This window comes from Neopelma chrysocephalum, unplaced genomic scaffold, assembly GCF_003984885.1.
Source record: "Neopelma chrysocephalum unplaced genomic scaffold, ASM398488v2 Primary Assembly neopelma1_75, whole genome shotgun sequence".
Classification (NCBI taxonomy): domain Eukaryota; kingdom Metazoa; phylum Chordata; class Aves; order Passeriformes; family Pipridae; genus Neopelma; species Neopelma chrysocephalum.
This window is the reverse complement of record NW_020897736.1, coordinates 6,433,754-6,461,526: the sequence shown is the minus strand read 5'-3', so window position 1 is coordinate 6,461,526 and position 27,773 is coordinate 6,433,754. Positions and strand designations below refer to the sequence as shown.

General features: G+C 43.1%; 1 protein-coding gene across 4 annotated transcripts in view; it reads left to right on the top strand.

Annotated features, from left to right (window-relative positions):
* Positions 1 to 27,773, top strand: part of CEMIP (cell migration inducing hyaluronidase 1) — a 58,908-nt gene that overhangs the window by 14,454 nt on the left and 16,681 nt on the right. For all 4 annotated transcript variants that reach the window (XM_027688125.1, XM_027688123.1, XM_027688124.1 and 1 more), the window contains 10 exons: positions 507 to 628; positions 2,799 to 2,940; positions 3,772 to 3,963; positions 12,410 to 12,585; positions 13,168 to 13,377; positions 18,728 to 18,933; positions 22,177 to 22,246; positions 23,007 to 23,135; positions 23,821 to 23,906; positions 26,626 to 26,757. In XM_027688125.1, the coding sequence (XP_027543926.1) occupies positions 507 to 628; positions 2,799 to 2,940; positions 3,772 to 3,963; positions 12,410 to 12,585; positions 13,168 to 13,377; positions 18,728 to 18,933; positions 22,177 to 22,246; positions 23,007 to 23,135; positions 23,821 to 23,906; positions 26,626 to 26,757 (1,465 nt within the window). The remainder of the gene's footprint in view (positions 1 to 506; positions 629 to 2,798; positions 2,941 to 3,771; positions 3,964 to 12,409; positions 12,586 to 13,167; positions 13,378 to 18,727; positions 18,934 to 22,176; positions 22,247 to 23,006; positions 23,136 to 23,820; positions 23,907 to 26,625; positions 26,758 to 27,773) is intronic.

The following is a 27,773-nucleotide window of genomic DNA, read 5'->3' as shown; positions in this document are numbered from 1 at the left end:
TCGCCACAAACCCAAGTAAAGAACACTCACAGATTCTTTCCCCAGTTGTCTCCAGGACTCTCTGAATAACTGGGATCCTTTTTCCTTTACCGCACAGGGTATGAAATTCCATCTCCTATGATCTAAGAGATCACACACAATCTCTTCTTTTGACTGCATCGTCATCATGTCCATGTGTCAGACAACACACAGTAACTGGTCGCAACTTGATCTGAAAGATCAGAAAAGGCAGCTAAGGAGGATACAGATCCAAAAGCCATATCTATTAATAATGCTCATCCTTCACCCTCCAATTATGTAGCTTTTAATAACTGCTCTCCCTTGGCTGGTTGCACTTCACAGCATCATTAAAAGTGGCTGACACACTGGCAGGAAGAGGCAGGAATCAGATCATCAGTGAAGAAACCTGTGAATGATATCTGAGATCGTATTATGCTTCATGCATTTTTGCTGCACTCATTAAGCTTGACTTTCAAATGACTATTCTTGTTTGCACTTGTCTCCAGATGTAGAATGGACAGAGTGGTTTGAGAAGCCTAATAAAGTGAGATCTAAGGACATGGAGAAGCTGTCTGACTTCAAAGCTGCTCATCCTGATAAAATCTGTAGGCAGCCCATTGACATCCAGGTAGGCAGACTTACTGCTCACTTTAGAGGGACAAGTCCTCTTTGCACTGACACTGAACCCCAAAATAATTGTGTTTGTCAGTAATTTTTGTTTCCAAATAAAAGACACCAATTTACCGCTCTAATACAACGAGATCTGGTATTCAGTCTTGTATCATTCTGAGACAAAAGTTTGTAGAATTGAGCTCCTTTCAGTAAATTCTGGCATGAAAAGGAGTACAGATGGGGTCATGGACAGCACAGATGCTATCATGAAATATGTGGTTCCCCACTGGAAGATTAAAAGGAGCAAGCACATGAAAATTTCAGAGTTTTTAAATGGACTTGGAATGGATGCTACCTAAAAAATTAATCACAAAATGTAATGAGATGATAGAACTACCAGCTGTAGCAGGTAGTCAAGAATATTGGTGAGCTTGCAGCCATTTCTTGGAGTCTCTGTGGAAAGAAATTTGAATTCTGTTTGGAGCAAAACATTATAATTATGCCATCAGGCCAGCATGCTAAGGAGCAGTCATATACCCTTTCTGAGACTGCAAAAGCCTCTTTAAGGACAAAAAAAAACCCAACAGCAAAAACCAAGGGTTTGTTTTTTTTTTTAATACGTTCACCATATACTTTAGATGTCTACCTACTAAAACAACTCCAGCAAAACATTGCCTAGAAAGACAATAAAATCCTTCACATCTGTGCAAGGCTGAGTCTAAGGTTCCTGCATGCTCTGAACTAGTGGAGTTGTCCTTATTCACAAGAATGCGGCTATTGAAGTAAACGGGAATGCTGACAGTATGAGTGAAAGTTTCCAGGGCTAGATGTTATAAAGAATCTCTCTTGAACAGAAAGGAAAAAACTGCCCTATAATTTTCTGCCAGGTCTTAGCAAATTCACATTCATTTCTGCTCCCATATACATGTATTAGAAGTGACAACTTAGTTCAAAACAGGGGTCAGATGTTTGTTGCGATACAGCCCCTTCTAGCCCGCGTGTTAAAAGAGAAACAAGAAAGATATTCTTCTGTTCAAGAAACAAACTTTTTTTTCCTCTTCTGTGAAATGAGTTGTGTTTTTTTCCCCCTCATGTATATTAAAAGTGAGAAATTTTTCAGTTTATCCTGCAGATCTTAGGGCAAATCCTCAGGTAGTGTAATCTGGTGCTGCTCATTGCTTTCATAAAGTTACACTGATTTATAGCAGCTGGCCTGCTCCAGCTCTGCTACATGCAAGAAAATTGAAGATGTGATGATAATAACAGAAGTGCTGCACAACCAGAGGCACATTCCTGCAGCTGGTGGTGCTAATCCCATACACAGCAGTGGGTGTGTGCATTACTAAGGAAAAGTCTGCATGAGTGAGAGACTCAGGATCAGACCCTTCACTGAAAGATGGTTTATCTCCTGGTGCCTCTCTAAAATGCATGTGGTATTTGGATCGCTCAAAGTAAGGCATCACATTTTTGTAAAAGGGTTGAGAGAAATGCAAGCTATAGAGACAGACTGTGAAATTTAACATGACCCTGAGGGGTGATGTTGCTCCAGCAGGAACACAGGAGAGGTTACATACCTCAATGCTTGTTGGTATGATACAGCCTTTTTTCTTAAGGCAGCTTTACAGGCAGGCACTTGTCTGTGAGAAAAAGCCACCTCTCCTCGTTCCTTTTAAAGCAATGGGTGTTGCAGCAGCTTTGGCTTTTTTTTAAGAGAGACTGATGCATGCAATGAAGAAATAAGACCCCTGCCCCTTTCTTCTGCAAGGTTCAGACAGAGCTTAGCCACAAGCAATTAAAGGAGTGCAGTGCAGTGGCTTGAAACCATGAGTTCATTTGGGTGCGAGCATCCGTGTTCAATGTTTCCATCTGCCCTCAAACCAATGTCAAGAGAAAATCTAGGGCACCGAGGCAGATGTTACTGAAGCTCAGAATACTCCTCCCAAAAAAGCACATGGTCTCAATATAGACCCAGGAGAAAGGCATGCACCTAGCAATGATGTATGCAGCCTTGGGATAGAGGAGCTGTGTGCGAGCACCAGCTGGAGAGCCGAGTCACAGTGTTTTGTTATGCAACGGTTGTGCACGACCCAAAACACAGCAAAAGCCTCTCCTGATGGCATAGATGTTTTGGTGAAATCCCTTCAGCTCACAGTAACACCTGTGTTATATTTCCATTCTCATTCCAGGCAATGACGCTTGATGGAGCTGATTTAACAACGGAGGTTTTCTACAAGAGTGGCCACGATTACCGGTTTGTGTGCCACGGCAAGGGCCAGACAGGCGAGGGCTGCCACAACTACAGAGTGCGGTTCCTGTGCGGCAGATCTGGTATGTGCCCCATGCCTGAAGGCCAGAACAGAGAACAGCAGAAATCCTGTCCTCCCATGACTGGCTCTTGTTCGGTGTCAGAACAACTCGGGCAATTTCTCCAAGCTAAAACTTTGGCTGGGCTATCGACAAGAACTCAGATAAAATGGCCTAAGATTTATCTCAGGAAAAATTCCCATCCTCTAACAGAGGCAGCAGGGCAATGTCCCAAAAACCCAAAAAGGTTATGGCAAATACTTGGCAAGTTCCTTTCTGTAAATTCCTTGTCTTCTGCAAAAGGATTTTGGGATAAGGTAGGATTAGTCAATCAGAATGTGCGAAGACAACAGGTTTTGAAATTAATACTTCATTTTGTAGTTATTAATTCCAACACCACTGTCCCTAACCTGGTCATTAGACAGGTCATTAGGGTTCTTCGGTGCTCAGCTGGCAGGAAAAGAAGGGTGGAAGATGGTTGTTTTTCTGGAAAAAACAGTCATTACATTAAAGACCACTTGGCTGCTGTAAACAACAGCACCCAGTGCCCACAAGGGCTGCTGCTAAGTGGGTGTGGTGAAAATGAGCCACTAAGAGCTACATTTAAAATTAGTCCTGGGGTTAGTGGAAAATCCACCTGCCTGCAACTGAAGGAAAATACTTTCCTGTTTTCTTGCTTTCCATGCCAAAGCTTGTAAAAAACATGTTTGGAAGAGTTAACTTTGCTCCCCCTTCCCCCGAAGAAATAATAATTTTGGGGGCATTCCAGGCATTAAAAAAATAAATTTAAAAAAGGCACAAGAATTTTCTGATCAGATTAACTGACTTCGCCACCCAACCATTTTGGGTTTTCAGTGAAACCAAAGCTCACAGTGACCATTGACACCAATGTGAACAGCACAGTCCTGAATCTGGTGGATGACGTGAGCTCATGGAAACCTGGAGACAGGCTAGTGGTGGCAAGCACTGACTACTCCATGTACCAGGCAGAGGAGTTCCAAGTACTGCCGTGCAGCACCTGCAGGCCCAACCAGGTCAAGGTAGCAGGTAAGGCTCTTCATCTGACTGTGCTGGTGTTGCAGTTCACAAATTCTGTTATTTGCACCAAGATGACTCCATAAAGAATTGCAAAGACTTGAAAGGCACTTGAATTTGAGGGCTGGTTTTTAGCTGCTTTTGGGATACATAACTCCCTTCATGCTTGAAAGCCAGCTAATTTGATTCTGGTTCCTTTCTGCCTTCTCTTTTCATAGCTGACTCCATTTTAGGTCCCCAAGCACACTATTGAGTGGGAATATTTATTTAAGAGGGACAGATACAGGTCAGGTATTTGAAATGTTCAGTGACTGCATTTGAAATACCACTTCCTAGAAAGCAGGAGATGAGCACAGCTCATGTGAAGAGTGATCTAAGGCAGGAGCAGACTGTGAGAGACCGTATGGCTATGAAGTAATGTCCAGCTGGCTGTTCTGTTAAGTTTTATTTAACAAGAACTGTAATCTTACATTTTAGAAATACTGTTTTGTACTACTGAAGCTACTGTTTCTCGTTTACTGTGTCTCTAGACAGCATTGCTTAGAGGTGATGTATTAACCAAACATTTCTGATGGCCAGGGAGTTGTCCTGAGCCACAGTACTGGGGAGAGGGGGTTGGCAGCGTGCTGCCTGAGCTGGTCTGAGCAGGAGGAGCAGGAGCCTTTGCAGAGCCACAGCAGTTTTCCCTTGAAGGTGACTGGCTCAAATGCAGACAAATTGCTTTTGATGAAAAGACATTGTAGTACAGTAATTGTAAAGTGGCCTCCAGATATTGAGTCCAATTAAGTAGCATAACCGTGATGAGGCACAGACTATTATCAGTATAAAGGAGCATAAAAGTGAAATCCTGGGTGGGAGGTTTACATTTCCACTTGAGTCTGTAGTCTTTCCTTTCTAGAACCATGTTTTGGCACACTGATAAGCAGAGAATGGAAATAGCACATGAACTGCCTCTTCTCTGAATAGATGAGGATTTTTTTTACTTTTATAGTTTTCAAAAGCAAATGTTATTTTACAGCATAAAAATCTGTAGTAGCTGAGGCTGTATTTCAGAGGCAGCATCTGCCTAGTGGTAAATCATGCATGTTACATTATCTTTTGCTTATACACTGGCTGTTGCTCTAGGCAGAGGTTTTGTCTGCATTTACAGTAAGATCTTTCTGAGAAACCATGAGGGCACTTGGAACATCCAGTGCACCAGGGAGTTCATTCAGTTCTCTGAAATGAACCACTTCAACATTATCTCTGATGCAACTACTTCTGGAAGGTACAAATATACTTCCTTTGGCAACTCCCTCCCACAGAGCTCTAGCCATTCATTGTTGGAGATGTTCATCAAGCCAAGAAAAATGTTATTCACATTTGAATGTATCATAGTCTTATGACTTAAAATGACTAGTGCTTTCAAAGACACATTTCCAAGTAGAATATTTTTCTTGAGCAACTTTTCAGCTATTGGGCCCAGACTAGTAGGATACAAGTCACATCATGAAGATGGTCTTGGAAGATGACCAGTACAAATAAAGATGGCACAGGAATCTTAGGCTTCCCATAATCTACTGGATCTGTGAAATTCATGTAGTTACATTTATCTTCTGCAACAAGGACAGCTAAGTTAGTTTAAGGAAAAGAATAATGGGTTAAAAACAACAAAAGAGTTCATGTGAATTTCAAGTAAAGAAGCAGTGGAAACACTTGTTAAAGTAATTGTGCTCTCAGTCTCCAATTACTCTTTAGGAGAATTAGGACATTCCTTTTATTACCACAAATAACATGAACACCAGGGCCAAAGTCTCCCCTTACTTATATCCAGGCAACTCCATTGACGTCAATGGGATTTCACTGATTATATAAATCAAGGCAAAATCTAGTCCAGTTATAAAAATCACATCCAACTTTCTTTTAACAAAAACACATTCACACTAGAAAATAAAATAATCTGCCTGAATCTAAGTTCAGTCTAGATGAAATAAACCTGGGCAAGGCTGAGCTGTCCCCTGTCTTTAGGAGCCAAGAGGTTGCTCTGTGCCCGGCCATGGTGTAACTTTATCCATTGCCCTGTGCCATGACGTGCAACTAGCCAGAATAAGGACCATGTCTTAGCACAGGTTATCAGCCCCAGCACAGCCTGGCCTTGTGGGTCTGGGTTAGGCTTGTAATTGCGTGCAGAAGACGTTCATCATGGATGTCTTGCATGTGCCATGGACATACGCGAGATTGCTTTGCTCCTTCCGAGTAAAGCCTTCCACACATTTATATTACAGGGTCTCAGAGGGATGTCATTTGTAGTAAGTAGAATGGCTTAATTTTCCTAAGAGGTTTAGTTTAGCAGCTGAGAACTCCAACAGTCTGTCCTTTGAAAGACAAATGATAAAACCATTCCTACCCGTCATGGTTTATTTCCCTTTTAATCTTTATTTTTTTCCTTTCTATTTTTTAAAAAATGAAACCTAAATGTCAGATATGAATTACTTGAGTCTCTTAAAAGGCAGAAAACCTCTGCTTTGTGGACAGTCAATTTGGTATGGCAGGTAGTTGGCATACCAAGGTTTAATATAATTTATGTTCTCATCGTTTAATAGTATTTTAATAGACATGGTTTAGCATATTGTGCCAAATAAGTCAAACTCATTAGTTAGCTCATGTCCTATTTATATTTGATACTTCCTGCTGAAACTCTTTACTTTCTTTACTTGCTAGAAATGGATTGATTAGAGCTTTTCAAAACAACTTAAGGGCATTAATACTTAATTGCCATCAGGTTTTAGTAGGGGTTAGTTGTCTAACTGTGGACTTTGGCAAATCTGAGTGTAGAAAGCGAGGGAGAGCACCCAGGTTCTGATCTTTTACACTCCTTTATTGGAGTAACTACACTAATGTCAAAGCTGTGGTTCCCATGGGTAAATGTGATGTGCCTGAGGACTCAGATCTGCAGGTCCTGCTCCCAGTGAAATGGTCGCTCACTTAAATGGAACTTTTTCCTCCACTTTCTTCTTTGTTTAACTTTTCTTGCTTGTCATTTTTGCGCCTAGATTATTTTCTCTGTGGGAACAGATTAAAACTGTTTGATCTTCCAACTTCACAAGGTTTGGGGAGGGACGACAGTGAAGGGCAGAGGGAGGGAGGAGGAAGGAAGGAAGGAAGGGTTGTGTTGTTATGATAGAATTGGATAGTAGGAAAGATCAAGTATTTTGTCTAGTTTCCCTGGGAAACAAGTCTTATCTGCATCTTGGTTGCTCTGTATGAAGTTACTACCAATGCTGATAAGTTTCACCATGGAACAGAAATGATGAAACGCTCTTTTGTGCTCCTATATGCTCTTGATAAAGGATGAAAAAACTATCTGTGCCTGGCATAATTACTCCAATTATCCCACATACTGATGAATCTATGATTACAAGCACACATCTCCTAAATCATGCTTATTGGGTTGCAAATACTAGAGAGATATGGAGTTTACTGTGATCTTGTTCATGCAGAAACTTTGAATTAAAATGCTAATACATAGTTGTGTCACAACTTCACAGACTGTGTCAGCATTCATCTGGTGCTGTAGGGATGGGAGAACTTTCTCCACTATCAAGATTCAGATACTTCTAGAGATTTAGGGTTTCTACTTGGAAGTTGGCATCATTTTGTCTGCAGCTTGCCAAAAGCTCTTTTTTTAATGCAACCCTGGTGCTTGAGGGCTGGGCTGGAAATCTTGTGAAATAGCCCTTTCTAACAGCCTTTCAGAGCTCCTTCTGCTACCTTTGGGCATTGCCTAAAAGCTGAGTGGACAGAGAAACACTCAGGTTTTCATAGCAGTTCAGAAGGGTTGAGTTTGAGCCTGATTTTAGTAAATATTTGAACTGTTTGTCCACCAGACCTCCTCAATCTTCCCATTCCAGCTGCAAGAATTTACATATCAGAATAAAGAGAGTAAAAACCTGGAAGGTCAGAGCGGGAAAACCCCACATTTACAGAAGTGTGTCAGTAGATTGCCAAGCAACTGCTACAGAAAGAAGGTGTGAGGTGGGACAGGAGTGGCCTTAGGAAAGACAGTGGGATAAAACACTGATACACCTTGCAGGGACCTCTCAGTGCTCGGTTGAAGCCAGCACAGGATGCACTGCCCTCAGTCCACCCCAATCCTCATATCGTGCCCATCTGCAGTCTGAAGGTCCGCTCATTTTAGCCCTGAAACCAAACAGCTACCGAGGCTTTGATCCAGTACAGCATTTGAACATACACTTAATATCCTTGAGAACACAAGGCTCTTCACACTCCTACAACAGAAGGTGTATTTCTGAGCTTTGCGGGACACTGGGCAGGATTTTGAAGGAGAAAAGGGATTAAGGGCTGTAACAGGATGAGTTACCCAGCACGAAACTGTCTCAAGAAGGCTTAGTTAGCTCTGAACTACTTATAAAGTTTCATGCTTTCTGCTGTGGAAAATTTAATTTTCCAGGTAAAAGTTATGAATTTGAGGAATATTTATTTGTTTAGACATCAGGTAGTACTGTGTGACTCAAGGAGCTGGTCAGCTCACCCAAACCATTCTGCATTGCCTTACAGGCTTGGGACTTAGGGATGCAACAGCAAACCCCATCAAGGTAGTTCAGAATAATGAGGATTTGAAGGGATGCCCTGTGAACATTTGTTGGTTATTAAATATAGGCAATAGGGGCATTACCACCAGTGATGACAAGTGTTTGGCAAAAATGATAAATTTGTCAGATCTGGGCTGGCATCTGCAGTGAGTTGTACTGACTTAAAGATGCCCTGAAGGATTCACTGTCACTGGATTATGTGGGTTAAGCAGACAAATTGGGTTTAGCATTTCCCTCAAAAAAATTGTTTGGGAAACATTAAAAGACCATGAGACACATGGTCTTATCCTTAGAGAGCTCAAAGGAAAAGACTCTTTCGAGAGAAAAAATATTCCAGGAGAACCTTAGCTTTACTTTATCTTCACCATACCCAGACCTTCAAGTGCCTGTTTCACTTCTCAAAGGGAGATTTAGCTGTTTGTGTCATTTAAAGCCAAGGGATTTAGGAATGCCTGAGTGTACCTGGGATTTTCAGAGAGATCTGTCTAACTCACCAGACCTGAGCACTCTTCCACGTCTGTAAAAGCTGAAATAGCTTTAAAATTCCACCCATCCCAGGTTTGATAAGGCCTGAGACCCAGGTTTTATGACTAGGTTCAGGTATGGCAGGTTTTCCTTGAGCTTTGTACAGTTTGGAGAGACTGTGCTTTGAATTTCTTTGTTGACATAAGCATGTCCTTAATTAGTGGATCATCTATGTTTATTTTAATGTATACTTTCTTTTAATAATTACCTTGTCTTTGCCAACAACTGGTGACTTCAATAGTGACTGTCTTGAGTAATAAGCATGGAAATGTGCTCATATTTTGCTGAATCAAGACTTCCACCACCAAGCCCACATATTAAAGAGGTTGTTCCCTGTGAATTTACATTGTGCTAACTGGAGGCACTGGTATGATACATACAGCAGCAAACCCAGGGTGGTGTTTTCCTCGTCCATCAAACAGCCCTGTTGTGGGGAGACATAATCCGTGTCACTACAAGGCTTTGTTTGGTTTATATTATAGCATGGCACAAGCCTGGCTTGCTGGCAGGGCAACATCTATCCATGAGGGATGCAGGAAGCCCGAGCCTAAAGGAGAAGGTGAATCAGTGGCCTCTGGGCTTGTTAATAGTTGGGCAATCGTAGCATTGGCTTTGATGCTGAAGCAGCAGACACATTCCTCCCACCTTCAAAGCACAGTGTTGCCTTTTTAGTATCAAACCACTTCAGTGCCAGTTTGCAAACCCCAGGATTGGGTTTGCCCATGGTCAGTGCTCAGGGTCTCAGATATCCTGGCTGCTCTCTGGGAAGCTCTGTGTGCCAGCTGTGAGCAGCAGCCTAACTTCAAACTTGTACTCTGCAGAGTGAGACACTCCTGTCCCTGTGTGAACTCCTTGAACTCAGCACAGAGCAGGCTCTTTATTGTTTTTTTTTTATATTCCCATCACTAAACATGTCTCAGCAGGTCTCTGGTAGTGCCACATGTCTGTAAATGCACCTCATGGTATCCTGGTCCCATGGGAGGTGCTCAGTGTTGGAGTGCTGGTTCCCTGCAGGCATGTACAGCATTCAGGGGCTCCCATGCCAGGCTCTGACTCCCACAAGCAGTTTCAGCCCTGTTGCTGTGGGGAGCTTGAATTTCTGTCTGCCTTGAGGAGAGGTTTGTTTTTCAAAACTCTGTTAAAGGAGCTATTATTCAAAATCCGCTCTTACTTTGGAATGGGATTGCTTTCCATCTCTCTCTTTATCTCCAAACATGTCAAGTCAGCAAAAGCACAAAGTGAAAAACATGCACCCAAGAAGTTATATTTAGAAACTGGTTAGTCCGTATTTAACATTCCTGTCAGGGCTTACCCTGTTTTGCATGTCTGGACTGGTGTTAAATTAAATTAAATACATGCAAGCATGACATTTATTATTCTAGAGCTCAGCACAGGAATAACAAAACTGCCTATCTAATTTCACTGCCACAAATCCTGGAGATGTGGCTTCAAATAGGATGTTCTTATGATTATCTGAACTTCTTCCTGCATTTCAGTAAATCAAGGAAAGGTCAGCTCTGGGGAAAACTGAAAAATAACAGCTTAAAAACAGTTTCATAAGGAACAGATTCACTCAAGGACCCAGCACAGAGTATTCTCGCATGAAGGGGACTCACTGCAGTGGCTCTTTTCATGTATGTGAATAAGGGAAGCAGAGCTGCTTTTTGGATGGGTTGGATCTGGTTTTGGCCACACACCTGATGGGGCTCACTGGCTTCAGGGGAACAACAGGGCCTTGGGTAAGGCTGGGACTTCCTAGGAAGGCAACTGCAAAAGTGGGTGAGGTGCAAACCCATCTGCAGCCCCTCCTTTCTGGGCTGAGTGCGGAGCTTGGAGGAGCTTCATCTTCCCACCGCAGCCAAAAAGCTGCATCCCCCTGTTTGGTCATCACCACTCCTCTAGTTAACAGAGGGTGTTTTTTCACATGATCAGATTATTTTGAAGGCGGAGGTGCCAAGGCAGAAGTCACATGTCGTGGTGTGAAACTCATCCCACAGCACGGCAGTATCAGAGTAAGGTGGAGCACTCACCCTTCCCAAATCCCAATACTACCATCAAACCACACTGCTCCCAGCTGCAGGAGCAGAGGGAGTGAATGGTGTTTGCTTATTTTTGTTATGCAGTCAAAGCATCATGGTTTGGTTAAAAACAATGCTATTTCAGTGTTCAAAATCCTCCCCTTGACTTGGCACCTCTGTTTAAGCATAAAGTGTTTTGCAGTGATAGCCAGGCTTCAGGCTTGCCATTTGTTTCTAATTAAGGATTTGAACGATTCCATGGAAATTAAATACATGCGAGTGTAGCATTCCTTAAAGTTCAGTGTTTACTTAAAGAGTTTATTACTTATTTTTACTGGAATAATACAGAATGTAGTCAGTAAGATGAACCTTTTCCCAACTGGCTTTTCTCTGCAGAAAGCTGCGGAAGGAAGGAGGGAGTAGGAATACGTTTGAATGAAATTACAGCAAAGAGATATTTTGCTTTCCAGATATCCACACTGCCTGGACTTCACCCCTTTCTGGTCAGAGCAGGGAAAGCTCCTCTCTGTGCTTTTAACTGCTCCATGGAGGCATGCGTGTATGTGTAGGATGTTAGGAGTAACTTGGCTTGGCAAAGGGAGATGTGGCATGGGGTAAATGGAAGATCCTATTGACTCCAACAATACCAGGGCAAAAGGAAGCGTTAGGAGCAAGTTGGAGATGTGAGGGTAGATCTAAAATTGAGAGGTTTGGGTGGGGAGGAAGTGGGAGGTTATACAGCCCACAAACTTGGTGAGGGGTTGCGATTGTCCCAAGCCACAACTTCTACAAGGCTTTCTGCCCAGTCCTGTCCTTGCTTGCATTAACAAGCATGGTGTTACCAGGATCAGACTGATGCTTGCCCATGAGTAGTGTTGTGGGATCTGAGTAGCTCCCATTGTCTTACTATAGGAAATGCTGTGCTAACCTTGGGGTTTTAGACTTTTCAGTAGCTACATCATCAGGTTTTTTTGCATTGGATGTTCATACAGAGCTGATTGTAGTCCAAAATAAAAAAGTCTCAAATGTTCGCAGTCCCTTTTGAAGGTAGGAAATGTGTTTTGCCTAACAGACTGTTAGTTTAACGCCCTGGTTAAATGAAGCAACTTAAGACCAAAAACCCCACTTCCTCTTTTGCAAATATCTCAGCAAGAACTTGGGTGTCACCTGTGTTCCAGCCTTCCCTCCTTTGAGGTGTTGGCCAACAGTATTTTGCTGACTTGATTACTCCTTTCATTTTCGTGCCAACCACACCACAGGAGGCACAAGGGGAAACCAGCAGCATTGGCAGAGTAACCCTGAAACTGGATCTTGCTCCCTTAGGAAAAGCAACCTACCTCCACATCGGGGAAGTCATTGACGGCGTCGACATGCGGGCAGAGGTTGGGCTGCTGAGCCGCAATGTCGTGGTGATGGGAGAGATGGAGGGGCAGTGCTATGAGTACGGCAACAAGTTATGCTCCTTCTTTGATTTCGACACCTTTGGGGGACACATCAAGGTAGGGCTAGAGTCCTTTGCTTGCATTTTCCTCCCTCCAGCCACACCCTCACATACCAAGGAAGCCAAGATGCAGGAAGAGAAAAATTCCTTGTGTCAGCCATTGAGCAAACAAACTCTCCCCACAGTACAGCAGATCCACCCTCCTCTGCTGCCTGTCCTTTGGATTTGAAGTGCATGTCATGCCCCTGCAGACGTTGCTCGGCCAATGAGGCTGGTTATCAACCCACCTGAGATACAGTCTCAACATCCTGATCTCACTTTTCCCCAGATTTTGGTAGTGCTCAACCCAGGAAGTTTGATTTGAACCCAGCTGGCTGAAATTTGTAGAAAACATTAAATAAAAACTGTTTTCCCTCTGAAATTAAGTTAAATGTAGCCATCACAACAGTGAGATGATCAAAGATCAGCTATGGTCTCTTAGCCACCATGACCCTCTTTTCCTCACCCTGCAGCCATACCCTTCCCTCCACAGAGTAAATCTTTCCAGCAGACACAGTGCAACCCTTCCTATGCCTGTATGCCCTCTTCTTGCCCTCAAAAGGCTTTTGTGTTTCTTGACTGATGTTGTTTTGCTCTCCAGATTGGTCTAGATTTTAAGGCTACCCATATTGAAGGTCTAGAACTGAAATACATGGGCCAGCAGACAATGGGACATTACCCAATTCATTTCCATATGGCTGGAGATGTGGATGAGAAAGGAGGCTACAACCCTCCAACGTATGTAAAGGACACCTCCATCCACCACACCTTCTCCCGCTGCGTCACAGTCCATGGATCCAATGGTTTACTGGTAAGAAGTCTGACTGTCTACCTTAGAGATACAGGCACCAGCAAAAAAATTTTCCTCATAGCATGGGTACAGCTCAATTATTGCAGGATGATGTGTTTTATTGTTAGAGCCAATGTCTGACTCTTCCCGCTCTGGATATGCCAGGAGTATTTCAACCTGCCAGTGTGGCAGTAGGGGCTGTGTGTGAGTCAGAGTGGGCAGAACATTTTTCTGTGTGCAGCAATGTCTGCAGACCAGCCCATCTCTAATGAGTAGTTGAATCTATCTATAGACAGAGCTTGCTATTTAAAGAGGATAATCAGAAGCTCTAAGTGTGCCTCATCTTTGCTGTAATGAAGGTTTGGGTTTGCAATGCCAGTCACAACATCAAGCACTCACAGAGCTCTGATTTGCCAGAGTTGCCCTCCAAAACAAGAAATCCTTCTGGATAAATCTATAAAATAACTGATATTTACCAGACAAGTTACAGCACACCAGAGATGTTAAGAACACGGTCAGATTCTTCCCAGATGTAGGGGTGCCTTTGTTTTTGTGGTAAGGGTGCTGGACCTGTTGTTTGTGAGCAGAAAAGCAAATTGTGGGTGATGTGATGGTTAGAGGCCCTCTTGGGCATAGTGATCACAAAATTATAGTTTTCTATTCGTGGAGAAGTAAGGAGGGGGGTCAGCAGAACGGCTACCTTGGGCTTTTGAAGGGCAGACTTTGACCTGTTTAGGAGCATGTTTGACAGAATCCCTTGAGAGGCAGTTCCTGAAGGGCAGAGGAATCCAGGAAGGCTGGATGTTCTTCAGGAAGGAAATCTTAGTGGTGCAGGATTCCTCTAGGCAAAGGACTCTCACCCATTCAGTGAAACGGCAGTGTATTCCAAAAGGAAAAAAGTGTATCATAGCCCTGAAGAGGAAAATTTGTACCATCAAGAGCCCTGCTCCTATATATAGGAGAGTTTTAAGTGGAAACATACCATTGGCAGTTGTAACCTGGATGGTCACTGTGCACTAGGAGTTCATACCTCTAAAAGTGGCAGCATTGGAAGGGAGACTCACAGGCGTAATTAAAGTGCACAGAAGTTGAACAAAGGACATTGAAATTACAGCTCCAGAAGCAGAGCAGCTTTTATCTGCTATTTATGAATCTGAGGGTTTTGGGTTTGACCTCTGTCCTTCTAAGTTTATAACGTGATCCTGAAAACCTACCAAGTGAACATGGCTTCTGGAGAAAAAAGGCACTCTACAGCATAAATTATATAAGTCATTCAGGGTCATATGGCATCTGCCCAATCTGAAGCCACCAGTACAGGGGCTTGGTATACAATTAATGTGCAGAGTGGCAGGGCAGCATTGTGGGGTCTTACAGGGGCTCATTTGTCACACCATGGTGGGCTGTCACCGGTGGCACCATAAACACATCCTGTGGCTGCACAGAGGTTGCACAGCAGCTGATGAGCTGCAGAGCAGCTAAAGCCCTACTTCTGGATCTAATGTGAGATCTTCATTCCCTGTTGCTTAATACTTGCCAAACCAAATACCCAGAGCCAGACATTCTCCTATCAGTCAGATAGATGGCTTCATAGAAAGCATTTGGAAATAACTTTGTCTCTTGTGCTTTCTCTGGGTTACAACTGTGCCATAAGGCATCCATGGTGTAGGGATCCATGTGCTCAGGCTTTTCCAGCCAAGATGGCATGATAAAATTTAGATAGGCTGATGTAGCTGATGAAAGCAACTTGATTCTCTTGCTGTCCTTCAACAACCACAATTCCCTAAATGACCACGCTTTGTCTGCATGAAAAGGCACCCAAGACAAATCTTAGAATTTAGGACATTAGTTAGTCAAGAATTTAATCCCTATTGATTTTAGTTTATCAAAATGTGTGAATACTGAACTCTACTTATAATACTTTACTTGTTTTTTTATTTTAACCTCATAATTATTGCTGACAGCTAAAAGAAAGCTCCAGTGAACTAAAGCAATCTGATCAAGTTTGATCAGTTGTGTCACAGAATATGTGCTCCAAACGCTGCATCACTTAGATGTTGTTTCATTGCTCAGATAGGCATCTGCATCTGCAGCTCCATGCCTTGATTCATCAGGTGATCCCACCGCAATCTCCTCCTCTGCTTTCTGACTCATTTCCTTCCTTTCCTCTTCCTTCTGCCCCAGATATATTCGCTGACATGCACATGGGTCTCTGATGATTACAATAGTTATTCTATACATTTCATAGTTGCCTATTGTCTTTCTACTTGGGCAACACCACCTGTTTCTACATGCAAGAACATCATTTGTGCAAACAGAGATGAGCTCTGTCTTTCCCCAGGTAACATTCATTCCCTCTGAGATCAGGTGGATCCAAAGCATTCTTTGCTGAGGGAAAATTTACCTTAATGATGTGCACAAACCACACTTGGGAAATAGCCATAAAACAATCTAGCTGGACCATTAAACCTCAGCATAGCACAGCACTTAATGATGTCCTTCACATTAAGCTTTTGAACTCGGAGGGGCTTCTTGCATGAGTGTGGTAGAGTACCTGTGTAAATGCTTTAATAAGTGAGAGAGGGACATCAGTTTTTTTTAAGTGTCATTAAAGCAGGTTGGTAATTTACATACAGGCTTCCCTTCTTGCTTTGCTGTCACTTTTCTCATGGCATTTCAGAGATACTCATTCTGAAAAGTCTAGGAGAAAAGAGTATCCAGTTATTCCTGATGACAGCTGTTTTTCTGTGAGTCTGTACAGTCTGTTGTACAGACTTGCTGTTTCAACATTAGCTCACTTCATTGATGGGTTATTCTGCACTTGTCTGCAAATCCATATTATCTGGAAGGCACAGAGGGTCCTTCTGGAAATAAATCTTTAGAAATTATTTTCTCACCATAATTAGTGTTTTAAAATGCAATGATTACGCAATGTTTTCTTTAGTATGCTGGCCAAAAAACTCACCTTGTTACACCACTGCAATCCCAGGGATGAAACTTTGCTCTGATTCCTACTCTCTCCACTGGATCCCAGTGTGGAAGCTAAAATAGAAACACCCATTGGGAAAGGAAATTCAGTGGGGATCAATAAATAGTCTGGCAGGATGCAGGGGAGAACTGTACTTCATGGATTAAGAGTCTGAGCTATCAAACAGCTTCAGTGGTATCTGCTTTTACTAATCCAGCTATAATTCGCAGCAATGTTTTGCCACGGAAGGGCATTATCTGGCCCTAAATTACTCATGGTTAATGTAAGATTATGGACTATTAGCAAGGTTTTAATCAAATAAAAAATTAAATACATTAGAAAAGTGATTTTGGAACAAGCATCTCATTTGCTATCCAAACGTTTCAGTACTGGGCTTGTGCATGAAAGCATGCCCAGGAAACCAAGTCAGGGCTGACCGAGAGGTGAGATACGGGGAAATAATTAATCAAAGAAAGGGTGAAAAATGCCCAAGGGACCAGGTCCCTGGCTGATAACTCCTGTTGTTCTGTGGACTTCCAGGGATGAGTTAGGAGAACAGCAGGTATTTGCTGGCTCTGAGCCCCTCTGCCAGTGCACACACCTCTCTCTGTTTCCCCCCTCTCTCACCCTACGGGGAGATGTGTTCCCCTGTGATGGTACTCCCAGTGCACATAGGTGGGCTTTGCCCCAGCTGAGTCTGGTCACTCCAGGTGTTCATGGCCCAGTCCTGGTGCTGTGCTGTGCTGCCTGGAAAGATAAATGGCCAAAGGGGCAAACCTTTCTCTACAGAAACTGCTTCTGTCATCTAAATGTTGCGACACCATTACTTATGTGTCTTTTCAGTATTACTGTTCTGTAAGAGAAGGCTAATAGGATTTGGTGGCAGTTTCTGTGGAATACTGACATCTCTGTAGTTAAAAGACTTCCTGTAAATGTTGGAAAACTTCTTCTGAAAAGATTGCTGACTCTTCTGAAATGTTTTTCTGTCCTATAAACCTTTATTGTTACATGGCTAAGAGAGTTCATTCTTCCGAGTGAGAACAGTTTAGTACATATGTTTCACACCTTAATAAAGAAGCCTAAACCTTGCAAAATCTATCATTTTTTTACATATGGGAAGTTAGCAGTAAATTTCAGTGAGGTAGTTTGAAGGAATGCACTACTTTGCAGGTCATTTTAGCTGTGTTTAATTTACTGTGATGACTCGTGTTCAGAGATTTGGGTATTTACACTGGAGCACGGATGATACATAATAGAAGTCTGTGTGGATGTAAGCTAGTAATAGATTTGGCAGGAAAAGTGTTTTCTCTTATGTGAAAACATATTTGTAATAATTTCAACACTAATCCTGGGATTTTATTTGAAATTGGTTCTCCTCGCCTTGAGAATGAGGAATGAAGGTGACAAAGGAGTCTGAGACCTGTTTACAAAAGTAATTCAAGCACTTGAACACCCAGGTCTCTCAATGACACTGTGATGAACAAGTCTTCCGTCTAGTTTAATATTATCTTTTGCCCCTTGACAATTGCTGTTTCATCAGAAGCAGGTAGAAAGGTTTCCTGAGTCCAGGGTGATTGATGGGTGATGGCTGATGGGAACAGCAAGGAAAGAGCCCGGGAGATCCAGACCTTCACCTGGTCAGTGGAGACCTGAAATTAATTTTCCATATCCCAGCATATCCACTAACAACTGACTTGCTGGACACGCTGTGTGCCCAGGGGCTGTTGTTTCCCACCCAGTCCCAGCCTTGGGCTTCAAATTCACGTATCTTCTCCTGAAATTGTTTTCTCAGATCTTCCAGTGGTGTGATGGGTATTGTTCTGTCCAACCAATGTTAACAACATGCAAACCAAACCCAGAACAGCACTGATTAACACCAGCTGATTTGTCTCAGGGTCAAGTAAAGCTTCTGTCAACACCTTGGAAAAAAAGGATCAGGTCAAACCCAAAACAAGCCAGCCTGTCTGGAAAATAACTTGCCGCTTCTCTGATAGCCTGAAAAAATATTCTTTCAGCTCAGCTGCATTTTTCAGTTGCATTTTGCATAGCTGCTCATGCAACTCCACATGAAGATGAATGAGCCCAGATGTGATTTCAACATCTAATGTCTTCCCCCACCCCATGTTTTTTTCAGCCTCATGCTAAGAAAGTCTCTGATTTCACAGGCCAACAAAAGAATGGAATGAGCATTTCCTAGGTGATGACAAATTCTAGTTAAGTTTTGGAGTTATTGCTTAGACTATAAGCTCTTAAGGGCAGAGAGTGATCTTGCTTTTAATTTTGCCTATAGATCCTGAGCTCAGAAGGGTACTGGTGCTCCTATGTGCCATCACTGTAAAGTTTGTTTTAATTACACAGTGGCTGAAGCATGAAACCTGAACACTGACCTTTGTTTTGTGCATGCAGGTGACGGATGTGGTGGGTTATGATGCACTGGGCCATTGCTTTTTTACGGAGGACGGACCAGAAGAGCGCAACACGTTTGATCACTGCCTTGGACTCCTTGTTAAACCCAGCACGCTGCTCCCCTCCGACAGGGACAGCAGGATGTGCAAGCTGATCACAGAGGGAGCTTACCCAGGGTACATCCCCAAACCCAGACAGGACTGTAGGTGAGTGGGAGCCTTCCTTTTCTTCTTCCTTCTCTTTGCAGGACTTAGCCATAGCAGATACCATTGTATATGTGATCATGTAATCATCTGCAGGGCTCTGGGCTGTATGTCCCAAAGCTGGGAGAGCAGTTTCCTTGAGGTCTTTATCCTTGTACTATTCAGATGCCTACACCCCTAGAGCATACTTAACATTTTTTACATAAAGTCCATTGGGATGGTTCCTACCTCAGATACTGAAAATCTTCCTTTCAAAGTAAGCAGTGATGCCATGTGTCTTATGGAGTCTTGAACCCAATGGCTCAGCCAAAAGTTGCTGAGTTCACAATGGGCTGTGTACTGACATTTGTGCTCATCTCAAATGGCAACCGATTTTGAAAAGATTCACATTCATTCAGAAGTTGTTATCTGTGAAGAATAGATATTGTTTAATGGTACAGCATTGATATTATGCATTCATTTGGCACAGCCTGCCCGAACTCTGAAGTGAAACCACAGTGATATAATAAATGCAGTTTAGCATCGAAATGGAGCTTGGCAATATAAGATCAAAGACTGTGTACATCCCTTGGATCTCTAATAGTCTGTCTGTACATGAGCTCATGAAAATGTTTCCATGAGAACTCCTGGAAACTTTCGTTTGCCACAAACAATCTATTAAACTTGAAAAATTCCAAATGCCTTTCATCTCCCTTTTTGCAAGATCCTTTCCTCTAAGTGTCCTTGCAGATCTGTCAAATAGAAGCATTTGCAGTAAGAAGGGTTTTTGCAAATTCTTTTTGCACTTTTTGACCTTGCAGTGTCAGGTGAAAAGTCAGGTGAGATACAGAAGAAACACAATCAACCTGGCTACAGAATTCAGCATTCAAATTTTTTCTTGGGCGAATTAATGGATTCTTCATTATCAGTAATTTTAAAGGACAAGTTAGAGAAATGCCCGTCACAAATACAAATGTGGTTGTAGTTGGTCTTGTCAAAAGGCAGGGTATGGACTCACTGAGCCTCTGAAGGCTACTCTAGCCTTTCTTTCCATGGTTTTCCAGTGGGTTTTCTGCCCCAAAATCAAGGTCAACCTGGGAATATGATTTCATTGCTAATTACTAGCTGTTTAGGGAACCTGCTCATTTTGATGCATATCAGGCAGCTAATTAGGTTTCTTTTTCTTCCCCTGTGCCCTGGACTCTTCTTAAGAGAGTACTAGGCTCTGAAAGTCAAACCTGTGTGTTTAGCAGCTAGGCAAGCAGATCCCCAGCTGGAGTGCAGGGAGCATAGCAAGAGATCTGGAGCAGCTCTGTGGAACCACATTGTTTTCAGAGTGTTTTCCATTAGAAGCTGGGCATCAAACTTGCCTGTAAAGACTTTAAAATTGATGGTGGATCATCTTGTGGACAAGACCCCTGTGCAACAACATGGGAGGTCTTTCACAATGAAGATTTGTCTTGAGACAACAGAGCGTTGGTGCTGTGCTGAAGCTGCTGGGGGACAGGAGCACTTCTGCCTGTGGTCCAGATTTTGCTCCAGAAATTTATTCTGCTGTAGTTGCAGGGGGAAGGGATCTATGCTAACAAAACCTTCAAGTTTCTGACCCTTCAGCAGTCAATGAGAAAGGCTGTGAAGCCAGACTTCCATCCTGAAAATGAGACAGCTAGAAGCTGATTGATGCCTAACAGCTAAAATTCTTCAGGGGATTTCTTTTACTTGAAAATACTCTCAATCTGTTGAGACTGTTTCGGTATCATCCATTCTGTCCTCAGAACAAACTGGGGTTTTGTCCAAACAAACATATTTTTAAATTTTTAGTTTGGCAAAGGAAAGAGATGAATTCATGCAATGCTCTTTTTCACATCTGTGTTTGTTTATAAAATACACTTAATGTCTCCATTCATAAAATAGGGTTAAACAGCCATTGTGCTCATTTTCCACTGACAATTCTTTTAATAGTCAGAGGGATATATTTTGTGCCATTTTGAAGACTGTTATATGAATATGTGCATTCTAATGGAAAGGTATTATGGTACTTTGATCTGACATGTCTTCCTTTATAAAAGAATTCAAGGTCTGATCAGAAAAGCAGCTTGTTTTGCATGGGGTTCATCCAGCTTGCAAGTGCACAAGTGCACTAACACTGTCCTTGGGGCAGTGGCCAAGGCACCCAGCACAGGGACGGGGGATGAGCACTGGCTGTGGCTCCATCAGCTTGGAAGACACAGACAGGCAGCCACTTCCAGGAATTAAGACAATAGGATTGTGCCAAATGACACAATAACCTGCCCAATCCATATGGCTCTGAGGAACAGGATTGGGCTGAAAGACAGGTCACTGTGAAAATATTCTGTCCTTGCCCTTGCCCTTGCCTATGCAGCAGGAGGTAGTCTATAAATAATCCAAACTTGGGTTTTTTTCTAGATCAGTCACAGGCCCAAAATAGAAAAAATTTGCTGTGTTTTGATGATAAAGTCGCACAAACAGGACTCCATCAGCAGAATCAGCTGGCCTGAAGCCCCTGTGAACTCCCTCATGACAAGATTAAAATAGACATAAGGGTTCCCTAGGTTCATCCTCTGCAGGAGGGTGAATCTCACCCATCCAATTTAGGGGGCCAGTCTGCTGGCTGTAAGTGCTGGGTGTTTTCCATGACTGTTGGTTAATGAATGCTGTATGTCACAGGATGGACAGTGATGGATTGGTCTTTCCTCCTTAATGGGAATCTTTCAATTAAGAGTCTTTTATGTGCATTAGACAAATGAAGTCCTTCTGTTCCAAAAGAAACGTTTAGGAGAGTGAGAGCAAATAAAGTTAATGAATCACAGCAACTCTTGGCAAAGACAGGTACTGGGGTACACTTTGAAAGCCATTAAGAGGCAATTCATTGGGTCCCTTGATTAAATGAGTCTCTAATGAACCTGAGGGCTTACTTGGGGGCAAAGTTCTTTTCTGTGACTTGTGCAACAACATATTTACTTTATCATAAAACATGATTGACGTCTGACAGCTTCATAGCAGGCTTGGAATTGCAGTCAAAATTCCTCATTTAATACTTGGTGTTTTAAGAGATAAGGCCATGCTCTCTGTCAAACCACAGAGGACACAAGGAATGAGAAGAGAAAGAAAAAACATTCCTTTTGCCCTCTGGGAAGGACCCCTTATCTGGGGTATCGGCCCTGCCTGTAATGGGGGAGTTGATGGGTGACTGGTGTGTGCTCAAAGTGTCATTCTCATGTTATTCTTTGTTTTCCTGACCTGCAGTGCTGTATCCACCTTCTGGATAGCAAACCCACACAACAACCTTATAAACTGTGCAGCTGCTGGATCTGAGGTGAGTGCACAAGTTTCTTATTTGGTAATAGCTCAGGCCAGTTAAAGCCCTGCAAGGCTGAGGGAGGCTCTTGCTGGAATAAAACCTGCTTCTGTAACACAGACATTTTTAAAACTGCTTGACTGAGACATACAGTAATGTGGCTGGTGCTACCAGTAAAAATAATGTTTTTCCTTTTGCTCCGCACTTGTCACTTGCTGTTTCTAGAGCTGGGTGGCTTGAACAAAAATTCCCAGTGTGCAGCTTGAATAAATTAAATAAATGTGACTGCAGAGTTACAGAGAAACCTTTGGCAATGATTCCATTGATTGCAGCACAGTAATGGTGCTCAGAAATTTCAATCAGCCCTAGTGCTAATTCCACAGGAATTCCTTATTGTCCTATGAAGACAAATAAACAAGCAAACCAAGCCTTATACAGAAAGATGTGGTCTTTCCAAAGCTTCCAAACCTGAGTACCTAGATTAGCGCTCCTTGTACATTTTTAGGCAACTAAACAAAAATTATTTGATTTTTAAGTTTCAAAAGTCTCACTTAGAGCTTCAATATCAATGTCAAAGATTAACTTCTGGCACCCTGAAGATGTGGGAGAGGGAATGTCAGTGTTTGTATGCATTAACCTCTTTGCTGCAGAGGCTTCCCCAGGTCAGTGCCGCCGGCTGTGATTTGTCCTGAAATCTGGAGTATGTCTTGGGCTTTGCTGAGATCTCCTTGGGCTAATGTGGACTAGCAAAGTCTCAGGTGTCCATTCTCTTCCTCAGGAAACAGGCTTTTGGTTTGTTCTGCACCACGTGCCAACAGGGCCCTCAGCAGGCATGTATTCCCCCGGCTACTCAGAACATGTGCCGATGGGGAAATTCTCCAACAACCGTGCGCATTCCAACTACCGGGTGAGTCTGCACGCAACGGGAATGCTGCCCTTGGAAAAAACACCATCTCCTCACTCCAGCTCTTTGGGTCTGCAAGCTATTAGTGCCTGTGCTTTCTGTTTCACTAAAAGTTCCTGCGAGCTTGTTTGTGTCTGCAGATAAAGCAGCTCACGGGCTGGCGTGGGAGCATTCGGAGTTGGCCAGCACCAGCTCCCACTTGGCTCTTGGGCGTCCAGAGCAGCTCTCCCCTCTGCTCAGGCTGCTTCACTGCCTCTGCACTCTTAAAATAGTGCCTCCAGGAGCATCTATTGGCAGCTTGTCTAATTATACACCTTTACTGCCAATGTTAGCAATTAACTGAACAGCTTCTAGAGGGATAAATACGGCCGCTGTGTCTAATTGCCTTCTCTGCTTATTTACCCCTTAGCATGCTGGGCTGTGGGGCTGTGTGTTACTGAGGGCTTTAGACTGCAGCAGAGGGTGTATGTGTATGGGGATACATGCATTTATGAGAAAAGTGCAGTTCTAGAAGTTTGCAGCAATTTGGGGGGATATATGCAAATCTGGGTAGTCCTGGCAGCCCTCTGCTTCACATGCTACTAACAGAAGCTGTTATTAGGAGAACAACTGAAGGTAGAGTCTGGAGATGGAAAGCACTGTAATATTTATAAATATACTGTGATGTTGCATTTCTATTTTCCTTTAGGCTGGAATGATCATTGATAACGGCGTTAAAACCACTCCAGCCTCTGCCAAGGACAAAAGACCTATCCTGACAATGATTTCTGGGAGGTAAAGTGTTTTGCACAGTTTGGTTTGGAAAAGGCTTCTCTGTAGCACTGACTGAAAGCTATGAAATTGCCCCCAAGGAAGCTGACAAGAATCACTGCAATGCCTTTAGGGTGGCTCTTATTGAGGAAGGGTCTTCACTTACACACACCTTGGCATTTCTAACTTTATCTCTGCATATTCCTTTATAAGAGACCTCCAACACCCACATCCTTCTTGTTTTGTCCTTGCTCTTTAGCTCTGAGCTGAGCTGTCATGGATGTTACATGTGCTCTAGGGTGTTCCTCTAACTTTTTGATTTTTTTGCAAGGAAGTGCACTGCTGCCTGGTCAGCAGTCCCGCTGGGCAGAACTCGCTGCAAGAGTTTCTTAGGAATTAGAAATTGAAGTATTTCCTGGGAATGATATTGATTTTATTCATTCTTTTAAAACCTGCTTGAACAGGGACTGCTTATGTCATGGAGCTCCTGCTTTGATTTCCGATGTCAGTCTAGTTCCAAATCTGACACTGCAATAATAATCACAATTAAATACACAGAACGATCTTTCATCTCTGCTGCTGTGCACAACCTCTGTGCAGTGTAATGGAGTAATTTAGAAATACTGGAAATTTCTCTATAGACTGTATCATATCAGCAGACCTACTTTGGTCTGGTTGCTTCTGAGAATTCCCAGGCAAAGCTGGCCCCAGTGAGGAGGCTGATGTAAGGACTGCACCTGCACCCTTGTATCTCATTAGAGGTTGAGTCTGGCTCTTAACTTAGTTACCAACCCCCAGACACGTAAAAGGACTTAAATATTCTCAAGTTTCATAGTTTTCTTTCCTGACAGACCAATTACCTCCAGTTGCACCCAACCTGCATTCCCCCATGACTGGGTTTCTTGACAGAAGAAACCATGTAAGGAAGAGAAACCTGCTGAAAACCTCTGCTCAGCAGGGGAGAATGACAACTTTATCCTTTTGTCCTTTCCATCTCTGGGGTGTGGGTTACCCAGACTACTGTCGTCATGCACTGGGCAAGCATTGCAGGGGTAGGATCAGTCCTCCTCCCCGGGGGAGCCCAGCCAGGAGCTCAGATATCGGTTATCCTGTGATCCACATCACCCCAGCGCCCTGGCTAGCAGCTGATGCTAAAAGATGTTCAAAAGTGAATGTTATTTACATTATTTTAATGCTCAGTTAATTGAAGTGATTCATTCAATGGTAAAAGTAACTGCTAAAAAATAACTTATGAAGAGCAGCCTGCTCTTGGGATGCTGTTTTCCCACAGAGCTGAACACGTGCCTTGGGACACTGCCTGCTGCCACAGGCACAGTAAGTGATTACAAAAGGCAATTTCTCCCTTGCCATACAAGGGCAGGAATGACCCCTGGAAGCCAAACAAGTCATAATACAGTCATGGTTATGCTTGGGGATTACCCACTGGCATAGGCTGCAGCTCAGATTATTCCATTTTCCACTTTTCATGTGTCAAGACTGAACAACTGAATAAATGATTATAGCTGGGCTGGCTGGGGCAAACTGTGAGCTAGGCTGGACAGTTACAGAGTTGGAGAGATTATTCTACATTCAGTTACAGCATTAAATGTCTGAGTCAAATTCTGTACCCTGTAGTGTTCCTCCGGTTATCACAGATGTGAATGAAATTGGAATCCATCTCAAAATATCTGTATTTAACAATGTCTGGGGAATTCACAAGGGCTGATACTAAATCTCTCCCTGAAAGCAAATTCACAGTGATGAAGCTGCCAAAGCAATATTCATTTGCTGGAACCCTATCAGCCTGATGCTCAGTTTTAGATTGATATGATGGCTTATTAAGCAAAGCAAAGTGCTATTGAATATCTGTTAGCAATTTGACAGCTTGGCCTCGCTATCCGTTGGTGAGGAATGAATTTTAATCTCTGGACCATCCGTTGCTGGCACTCCGTTGGATACTCATCTGTCAGGTTTTCTAAGCTGTGTAGTATGATGGAAGATGCTTCTTCAACAAGAAAAAAGAGAGCTGTGCCTCAGGACTGGGTAAATGACAGCTGGGCTCAGCATCACTGTAAAAAGCTAGACCCTTGCTCAGACCCTGTGGCCCGAGTGGTGGCTGACAGGGAGCAACTGAGAGCACATGTCACCACAGTTTCCAGTTCTGTCTGCTTTTTTTTGCTACATCAGGCCAGTATTTCATCATATGGAGACCTTCAGAGTTAATAAATCTTGTACGTGTGTCCTGTGTAGTGGGAATAGTGAAGGACATGCTCTCGGCCCCTCTCCGAGATGTTTTAATTCCTTTCCGCAGCAAGAAAAACTTGGCAGTGGTACTCAAGGCCACAGTATAGCCAAAGTTAGGAGATAAGAATGGTCAAAAGGGAAAACAAAAGGATATTTATCTAAATAACAGGAATATGCTAAAGGATAACAGTAAAGGATTAAAAAAAAAATCTCAGACTTTTGGGAGCAATAATAAACTTTCCATGCTTTCAGCAATATATCAGCAATACAATACTGGAAAGGTGAAAGGAAACTTGGAGTGGGTCTTGACAACTGCCTTGCCTGGACCTGCCTTCCCTTGGCAGCTGGGTCTGGCCATCGCTGCTTGACTAGACACGCTACGTGGATGGACTGTTGTCCCAAAGCTGTTCCTGAGTTACCACAAACCAGATGTTTAGCAGGGCCATGCAGCGAGCAAGGCTACCTTCCCTCACCAAACTTTCTCCTCTCCTGGTTACAGGTACAGCCCACACAAGGATGCTGATCCTTTGAAGCCCAGGGAACCTGCGATAATCGAGCGCTTTATTGCCTACAAGAATCAGGATCACGGGGCCTGGCTGCGAGGTGGAGATGTGTGGCTGAACAACTGCCAGTGAGTTTTGCCTTATTTCAACTCTTAAGAGTTCAGCCTGGTGTTTATGGCGAGCATAGCTGTGGTTCAGACTATTTATATCGCTTTGCACCTTTCATATGGCCAAGGTTGAAATAAAGATGAAATGTTAATGTTAAACCACAGACATTGTTTTATACAAACAAAACCTGCTTTGTCTGAGCTGAAGATCCCTTAGATTGTTTTTCTCTGTGATGTTGACCAGCGCTCACAAATGGTCACAATACGCAGGCACACAGGTGCAAATAACTAAAAATAATAACTAATTTTTTTTACATGAAAAATGAGATGCTTTGAAAAGAAAACAGCAAAATGCTCCACCTTCCCTGGCTCAGCCTGGTCACAGATCAGTTTTATGTGGTTCACTGTTATGCTGAATAAGCAGGTACTGCCAAAGCAGACATAAAACTAGGCATCACAGCAGCAAGGGAGAGAGACTGGGCAAGTGCGTGTTGTGCTCTTTGAAGGTCATTTCCTGCCCTGTTCAGAGCAGATATTTGTTTTGCACTTGAAAACAGATGATCTGCTGCAGTTTCTTCTGCTGAGCCAGGCTCCTGATATCAATCTCAATGAAGAAAGAGGAGAAAAAAGGAAAAAGCCCCTTTACAAGGCATATTGTGATAACCCTGGTGGGAATAGCTGATATCTGGTGTCCAATTCCTGGCCAGAGCTGCCTTATCTTTGAGTGACCCAAACCCCCTAAAGCAACCAGTCGTCTTGGTGAGAGTGGGGCTGTAGCAGAACAGTCAGAAACGTCATATTGAGCAATGCAGTTTGTGTTTCTTATGACCCACGAGTATCCAGCCCGCTCCATGGCCAGCAGGAGTTTTCCTCGCAGGTCCCACTCAGGTCACTGGGACATTCACGTTTCTTGTGGAGGAAATGCAGCGTATGGAAGGTGCTGAAAGACCAAGTGCTTTATGAGCTTCCAGCAGCAAATCTCTGACTGTATGCGAATCGGAGGAAGCAGCCATCAAACTGTAATTGTCTTTATAGCC